At 48.6% G+C, this 8,325-nt stretch overlaps 2 protein-coding genes across 2 annotated transcripts in view; one reads left to right on the top strand and one right to left on the bottom strand.

Annotated features, from left to right (window-relative positions):
- Positions 1-138: 138 nt before the first annotated feature.
- On the bottom strand, positions 139-8,314 carry SGTA (small glutamine rich tetratricopeptide repeat containing alpha). Its single transcript, XM_010725019.3, has 11 exons — positions 7,399-8,314; positions 6,427-6,530; positions 6,142-6,226; positions 5,393-5,492; positions 4,566-4,670; positions 4,239-4,377; positions 3,601-3,663; positions 3,135-3,172; positions 2,140-2,229; positions 1,798-1,921; positions 139-1,507 (listed from the first exon to the last, which is right to left on the bottom strand). The coding sequence occupies exons 1-10, from the start codon at positions 7,496-7,498 to the stop codon at positions 1,807-1,809; spliced, it is 939 nt and encodes a 312-aa protein (XP_010723321.1). The 5' UTR covers positions 7,499-8,314; the 3' UTR covers positions 139-1,507; positions 1,798-1,806.
- THOP1 (thimet oligopeptidase 1) overlaps positions 7,649-8,325 on the top strand; it is an 8,854-nt gene continuing 8,177 nt past the window's right edge. Inside the window, exons 1-2 of the mRNA XM_031557086.1 lie at positions 7,649-7,653; positions 8,067-8,283. Of these exons, the coding sequence (XP_031412946.1) occupies positions 7,649-7,653; positions 8,067-8,283 (222 nt within the window). The remainder of the gene's footprint in view (positions 7,654-8,066; positions 8,284-8,325) is intronic.

The raw sequence follows: 8,325 nt of genomic DNA, 5'->3' as shown, positions 1-8,325 counted from the left end.
CGACGGAAGGTTCCGGGCAACGCACGGAGCAGCGCTGTCCGCGCGGCGGTGCTGACAGAGCCCGGCAGCGCACAGAAGAAAATGGAGAGAACCGGGCCCCGGTATCGCTTCAGTCACTGCGGCGAGAGGGATAGCAAAGAGTGTCCAAATAGTTTATTCTTCACAAGTTACATTAAGCACATATAAATTTATGGAGCATTTACAGATCTTTTTTCCTTGATATTAATCTTCAAAGATACCTGCTCATTCGTACCACCACGTCTCCTGTATGGGCATTCTCCATCTCACACACACTCCTCTCCAAGCCAGCTGCTTCTGTGCCCAGCAATAGGGCCAGGAACACGCCTTTCCCACCACCACGGAGGAACTACCCTAAAACCAGTCCCGAGGCCGATACCAAAGTCTCCATCCTCATCCAGTGATTTCAAGGGGAACTTGCCAGAGCTTCCTACGCACCCAGGAACGACACAGGCAGCTCTGGGAAGCTGCAGGTACCCAGCAACAAGGACCTTCTCCCTCCTCCCACACTGAACCAGCAGCCCCTCGATATCTTTCTATCCAAGGAACATTTTTATTCCTTCTGCTTGCTACTCAAGCCCCCTCTCTACTCCTATTATCAGTACGGTCAACTGGGTTGATTACTTACATGCATAAAAGACAAATTAAAAAACAAAGAGAAACCTTTTAAACACCAAAAACATTATATCTTTCTTACTGTCCACCTGACTAGTTCACAGATTGGCTCATTCCAACAATAATTACTAAACACTAGACGAGTTTTGTCAGGACTGGGGATGGAGCCCAAGCAGTGTATCTGGAAACGCTCTAAAGGAGTAGTCACAGATGAGCATGTCCTACCTGATCAGTCCCAGCCCCCCCGACACATTGACACTAACCTTAGAGAGGCAGTCACCAAATCCTGTGCATTAACAACACTGGCAACGTTGCTACAGACCTGAATGAGAAACATGGCGAATCTAATCAACAGAAACCCTGTTCCTGGAGGCAAGAAGATCCAGTGATCTCCAGGGTGTTCAAACATCACTGTCTTGTAACTGGCAAGAAGATTAAAGGGGAATCAGGATGGGGGTGGGACTTGAACACTTCTTTGAAGTGGCGTGTGGGCAGGAAAGTGAAGATATCCTGTAGTGAAGAGTGCATCCTTCTTCAAAAACGGGTTTAAAAATTCCCATGTAGCAAAGAACATAGAAATGTAACAGCGTCGTTAATTTCCGAGTTTCTTTAGAAAGACTGTTGGTGCTGGTTTGTGTTTGCTGGATCTTCCAGAGGAAAACTAATGGAAAGGTGGAGGGGGAGGAGCAGGACGAAGACTGGGGAAAGAAAGTGTGAATCTGTCTTTAACATGCAGGTCATATAAAGTATTTTGTGTTTGTTATTTTCCTCTTTTTTTTTTTTTCCCCCTCTTGGACACTTCCAATTCAAGAAATGGCAACACGCACATGGCTTCCAGTTTTTAAAGCAATGAACAGAGTTCCCACGGACTGTGCTGCAGAGACAGGAAGACAAGACATTTGCAAATTCAATTTCTGAGAAAATACAGCATCCCTTTAACGATTGCCAACATCAGATAACGAAACTCATTTGCCAGTCACAAAGCGTGAGGGAATTTATTCACCGCTCTGTAGAGCTGAGCCTTGCATCTCTCCAAGGCACAGCACCAGCAGAGAGCTCAGACTGCGTGGAGGGGAGGAGACACTGAGCTGCTAGGTGAAGGCACAAGGCAGATATTGCAGCAGAACACTGAAATCCTCCCCGCTCAGCTGGCCACGGCCTCACCTGTAATGCTCATTCCTGCTGATCTTCATTGCTGGCACTTGGAGTTCGACTCCTGATCTGGCTTCGTAGCTGCTCTATTAGTTCAGGATTCTGCTGCTGCATCTGCTGAGCAAACTGCTGGCCCCTGCAGGAGAACAAGCTACAGTTACTGTGTTCTCACACACTGACACGACCAGTGCTATGAAATCCTCCCCAGGTGACTGCCAGAACTCTGCTCTAACAAGCAGTTCACGTTACAGGGCAACTTCACTCAACCCTCAACTGAAGTTTTCACTTTTGGTCAGAAAATCTGAAGTCTATTTACTGATTAAGGTCGTGGAGAAGAACCAGCTCCCTACTCACGCTTGTATGAGGCTGGCAAGGTCATTTGTGGAGGGGCTGGTGCCTGCTGCTCCCATGGGGTTATGGCCACCAGAAATCATCCCAGACATGCTGTGGAAAGAAGAGTCATTGCTCAAAGCAGAAAAACACACCAAAATCTCTTTTGTTTTACACTAGGAGGGGAAAAGAAGAGCAACTGTATCGTTAAGCTGCACGATATGTAGAAATATTTATAAGAGCTTCAGTTTCTGTATTGACAAATATTCCTCCCTCCGTGTGCAGGCTTGGTGTTATGCTTAATTAGAACACTGCCCCTCCTCACACAAGGGATTTGATAGCTCTGCACCAAATGAGATTTACTGACAGGGCAGCCTCAACACTGATTCATGGTTATCAGTGCAGAATGCATTGGGTCTGCAAAGCCCCTTCCCCTGCAAGTCCTCAGGCTGCACCTGGCACAGAGCCTCAGCTGACAACAGAAGTGGAAGGAGCAGGCAGAAGCAAATGGAAATGGCGGCAGATGTTCAGCCCTGCAGCTGGGCTGCTTCATACAGTAAGCAAAGGATGAGCTCCAGGAGGGCTCCAACTCACTGACTGCCTGAGCTCTGAAGGGACAGACTGGAGAGGTACATGCTTTATGCACTTTGTGGCTTTATACTGTCTAAGCATCTGGCAGACCTTGTGAATTGATCCTCATAACTCTGCAGTACAAAGAATCAAAGTATTCTTTCTAATGGAGAGCGAGATGTGAAATCTTGTCTCCAGATCACACAGATCCTGGGCAGCGGAGCCAAACCGTCCCCAGCTTCCCAAAATCAGCTCCAGTGCCACAATCTATCCTGCCTCCTATTGAAGTTCTTCTTCGGCACAGAGTACTCAAAACACACCGTGGCTCAGGAGACAGGGCTGCTTTAAGGGCTGCCTTCCACATTCCTGGTTCCAGCACCCACCCCCCTCCCACCACAGCCTCAAAAGGAGTGACTCAAAGAGGAAAGAGAACACGGGATCAAACTTACAGCTGTTGTACTTGTGGATTGTTCATTAGGTTAGATGCCTATTTAAAGAGGGGAAAAAAATGACACCCTATTTAGTCAGAAATGCCTGGGTAGATATGCAGATGTTGTGCCATTCAACTACGAACAAAGCGAAGGCAGAAATACTTGGAAACGGATCAATAGGACAAAAATAGCAAGGAGAAGCACAGTGCAACACACAAGACAAGGCTGGTAACGCAGAACAGGCACCCTTTCCACACCCAGCATGTCACAAGGAGCAGCCTGTGAATAAATCACTGGCTCTTTATTTGACTTGGGGGAAAAATACAAGCACAGCTTCCTCACAGCAGCACCGAAACAAAGAAACGACAACAAAGCTGCTGACGAGACACAAGAACTCCCCACGCCATGTCCCAAAACGTTTCATCCTGAAGGGATAAATGCACAGACTGGGTACAGCCTGGCTGTGATCTCTGCCCACATTTACCATACTCATGAAGCCAGGGTTGTTCAGCAAGCCAGCTAAATCGAATCCTCCAGGACCTCCGGTCTGCAACAATAAAGACACCACGCGTGGGTGGTGACATCCTCTTACTTTCTGATGCAATGAATGCTACTTCAATGTTCCCAGTGTTATCAGAATCTGGTCTTATGACAAAGGGCAGGCTGGGGATGAGCTCACCCAGGGAGGCAAAGGGCAAATGCTGATAGCAACGTTGGCATCACACGCATTACTGAGCACCTCTCGCACCAGCCCTGCCGTGCCAGTGATGTCCTGCCCCAACCCAGCACACCTGCCAAGTCAAACACACCCACCTGCTCACCTCTGTGCTACAGAAGGCTTTAGAAAACTGAAATCCCCTTCAAAACACTAAAATGGTGTTTCAAAAAGCTCCTTCTCATCAGCCTCGCTTCCCAGCCCAAGGTGTCTGCGCTCCAGCAGAGCACTGAACTGGCTCTCTCTGGGTTTTAGTGGAAGGCTTCACAGCAGCACTTGTTAACCACCTCCCCTCCATCTGCATGCAAGATTTGTATTCTAAACACAACCAAGCTCCAGGCAGACAGTGCAGTAAAGAAATCTCCATTTAATCTCATCTCCACTTCAGTATTGGTTTCAGAACTTACCGGACTAGGAGTCTCTTTCATTTTCTGTTCAGCTATTTTAAGGTTGGATTTGTACGTGTCGTTGTCTGGATCAAGCTCCAGGGCTTTTTTGTAGTAGACAACAGCTTCTGTGTGTTTATTTAAACTGGAGAGGGCCAAGCTATAAAAGTGGAAATAAAAGAAAGTTACAGAGGCAGATAAGGACTCGCAGCCTTCCTCCACCCCAGCAGAGGTGAAACACCAGGTATTTTTACATGGCATTCCAGGGCAGAACACTGCTGATAGTGTAATTACCACAAAGCACTTGGAGACTAAAATTCTGGCACAAAAACCTGTTCTCTTACTTACCCCATTCTGCCGTAAGCTTTGCTGTAGTTTGGATCAATGCCTATTGCTCTTTCACAGTCTCTGACTGCTCCAGCATAATTTCCTAATTTACTGTATGCAGCAGCTCTGGAGAGAATAAGAAAGATGTGCTGAAAACACTTATCAGCTTGAACATGCTGATCAAGGTCACCTCTGCTCCCTCTCTGCAGCCTCCTGTTCTAAAGGGAAAGTCAAAGCGTGAACTTGACATAAATCCAGACTGTACCTACGTGAGCAGCTTGCTATCCAAACACTCAGCTTCACATTCTGTTCCTACTGCAAACAAATCTCAGCTCTCACTCCCCCTTACAGACATTCCAAGAGGAAGGAAGCAGGAAAGTATCCCATCACTGGCTCAGCCTGATCTCTCAGCCTCCACCACACCTCCATATCTGAGTCACAAGGGCTGCTTCTCCCATTTTCCCATTCTCTCCCCATGTTGATAGCAAGCCTTCAGCTTGTCTCACTTTACTCCTTTCTTTTTGCCTCTCAAATCCCAGCCCTTATCTTACTTAAAGAGTTAATGGTACGAAAGCAGACAGTGTTCCTTAGAGCCTTTCTCTCTCTTAAAATGCCAAAGAGTTTGTTTCCACACCTACATCCTATTGAGTGATGCCAGGGCACAGAGCTGGCTGGAGGCACAGGAAAGCGTGTCACTGAGCTAAGGAAAAAACAAAAGCAAAACCACCACAAAGAGCAATAGAACAAGCAGCCTGCAGAACTTTAGAAAGGGGATTTTGAGCAAGCAGGAGCCTGAGGTGTAAGAAGGACCAAAACCACAGGTGTGCAAGGCCAGAGACAACCAGTACCTGTTGCAAAAATACACAGCATTGGATGGATTTAACTCAATTGCTTTTCCATAGAAAGACACAGCAGCTTCAAAGTTCTCTGCCTTCATCTGTTCATTTCCTAAAGAAATGGAGAAAAGGCTGATTAAGTTAAAAATGAAGGCGAACAAAAGCAACGAGCCTGGATCTCTGTTCTTCTTAAGAAAACAGAACAAAAGAGAAGCCAAGAGCTTGCATCTCTTGCTGATCTATCAAACTGCGTGCAAGTGTGAGGCAAGTTCAGTAGTGCTGCAAGAGATCCATGTCTTGGCAATGTCAGGTTACTTGTCAGCCTTTCAGATGGGATCCTGCAAGCCCCCTCAGCATCCTCAGCTGCTTTCCCATCTCAGACACAGCAGAGGCCTCCCCAGAGTTACTCTGTGCTCTGGAAATCAACGCAGTGCACTGGCTTACTGAAAGCTCCCTGCTGCACGTCAGCACTGCTCACGCTGTCTTGCATGGCAGAGAAAAGGCAGCACACAGAGGAGAGCCCAGCAGGAAAGATGCCACATTTACACAGCACGGGCCTTTAGAATGCAGAAGAAAATGCTGACCCAGCTGTCTACGTAGGTTCTGTGGCAGCCAAATAACACCAACCTACACACGAGCAGAGGAACAAGCAGAAACAAAGGGCTGATCCCATCCATGCACTCCCCAGGTGCTGAGTGAATTAAGTCTTCCTCCCCATCATCATTTAAACCTCATTAAACCCCAGCTCTAGAGGAAGCTACCTTCAGTCTTGAGCCTTTCGGCTTCAGCTATGTCATCTTCAGAGGGGGTGACTGGCTCCGAGTTTGCTCTGATGTGTTCAGGCTCCTTACAAGGAAAGGGAGAAGGCTGTGCTGAGATAAGGACTCCCACAGAGAAGTTCCACACCTCCCCCTTCCCAAGCACATCCCAAAACATTTCACTCCCACACGCCTCCAGGGGGGCAGCACCGTTGCAGAAACCAAGCAAAGCTCATTGCTTTGGCTGCTCACATTGAAACTCAGCACATTCTTAGGGAGTTTGCTCACCTTTCCTGCAGCAGCTTCAAATATTTCAGGGAGAGTCTGTGACACAGCGAGGCCTTGGTCTTCCAGGGAGACTCCAAAAGCTGTCTCCAGGCACTGGATTGCCACTGGGCATAATGAATCAGGTCATTAGCTCTCCCCATTCTAATTACTTAGCTCTCTTCCACAACACCTGAATTTCTTACAGTTGAACACGCCAGAAAAATGCCCCAGCGTATTTTGCCAAACCCTCAGAGCTGGGCAAACGCTGGTGCTGGAAAAGAAGCTCCTGGGAAGCATCAGTCACAATTCCCATCTCCTCAGGCAACTTTAGAGCAGGTGGATGTTAACAGAACAAGGGCTTTATTAGCATTCCCAAAGCTCAGAGCAAATAGACAGCTGCATGTTTCAGAAAACATGGGAAACAAGCAACCTACCACCACACTCTGCAGGCATGCCTGTGCTCTCTCTTCCACTATACAGGCCAAACACTAAAGCATAAGCTCCTTAGGCAGATCTTTTAAGATCAGCGTGCTCTCGTTACCAGTGAAGCCCCCTGAAAAAGCCTGTATGAATGCTTCATGGTGTGATGTGGAAAAGCACTTTGATAGCAGACCTGGAAAAGCACTCTGTAAGTATAAATCATTCCCGCACTGCCACAGAGCTCCTGTTCTACACTGTGCTACCAAACTCTCCACTCAACCTAATTTAAGATAAAAAGTTTTAAGTCTCAAACCCAGGGTCAGGGAGGCTTTTGATCCCAGGCATATCCGTTCCTCAAGCTAATCTACTTTTGAGAGAGGTAACAAGAAATCAGATAAGCAATCAGCATCTCTAATTGCCTGATATCTGCCTGAGAAGAAAAACTCATTCAAATCTTGGATGTTAGAAACAGCCCAGGCAAGTTACGAGGCAGAGGACAGCAACCAAACGTCCAGATTGCTCCATGAGCTGGGCTGACCGACCCAGACACATAAACAGAGAATGGCCACCTACCTTCCAAACTCTCCTGAGCATCTGGAGAAAGACCCCCGTTCTGCAGCTGGTCATGTAAGAACTGGATGATGGAGTATGCAAGGCGCTTCTGGTCTGCCATTCTGGGAGGCTGTGATCTGTTTGGACTTCTTCTAACTTAAAAAAAAATAGTATCTGTAGAGAAAGAAGTTATACGACCTGAAGGGCTGCAAGTCAAAGGTCTCTTCTGCTGTTCTCTCCCTATGCGAAAGGGATGAGAGAATCCTTCAGGATGGGGTAAGGCCTTCAGAGCCTTCATTAATCCCTTTACTCTAAAAGCAGCCCCCCTGCTGGCCTCCCAGCCCTCAATTCCCCTCTGCACGGCACCGTCCTGCCCCACACACCACTGCCAAGGGAACGCCACCAAAGGCGTCAGAGACACACAGCCCACAGAAACGGCTCGAAAAGACTCAGCCCTGAGGAGCTCAGCGCTACAAACACCGCAGCCCTCCTCTTCCTGAGCCAACCCGGGTGTGAGACAAAGACGTGGAAACGGAGGCTGGAGCTCTGCAGGGATCCCCACGCAGACCCACAAGACACAAACGGCCTCGTTTGCCCTGCAGGGAACCAACACAGCTCACAGCACGGAGATGGGAGCGCAGAGCTCCGTGAATTGAGACCCGACTGTTTAAATGCAACCTCTGCTAAAGGAGACCCCACCGCCCGGCCCGGTCTCTGCCAGACCCCGGGGGCTCCAGGGCCGGTCCCAGCACCGGTCTGTCTGTCTGTCTGTCTGTCTGTCCGTCCGTCTGTCTGTGGTGGCTACGAGTGTGCGGCTTCGAGCCACTCCGACCCAACGCGCCCTCAGTTCGAGGCCCGCACAGCTCTGGATCCCCGGCGCAGGCCCCGGGACACGGCACGGCCCACGTCAGATCCCAGAACGAGATGAAACCGCCCGGCCCAGAGCCA

Source organism: Meleagris gallopavo, chromosome 30, assembly GCF_000146605.3.
Source record: "Meleagris gallopavo isolate NT-WF06-2002-E0010 breed Aviagen turkey brand Nicholas breeding stock chromosome 30, Turkey_5.1, whole genome shotgun sequence".
Classification (NCBI taxonomy): domain Eukaryota; kingdom Metazoa; phylum Chordata; class Aves; order Galliformes; family Phasianidae; genus Meleagris; species Meleagris gallopavo.
Note: the sequence above shows the minus strand (reverse complement) of the source record. Positions and strands in the feature narration are given on the sequence as shown.

Coding starts and splice junctions, on each gene's coding strand:
- SGTA (XM_010725019.3), bottom strand. CDS start 7,498: ATGGCAGACCAGAAGCGCCTTGCATACTCCATCATCCAGTTCTTACAT. Junction 6,531..7,398: donor TGCTCAGGAGAGTTTGGAAG/GTAGGTGGCCAT, acceptor CATTATGCCCAG/TGGCAATCCAGTGCCTGGAG. Junction 4,671..5,392: donor GCTGTGTATTTTTGCAACAG/GTACTGGTTGTC, acceptor TATTCTCTCCAG/AGCTGCTGCATACAGTAAAT.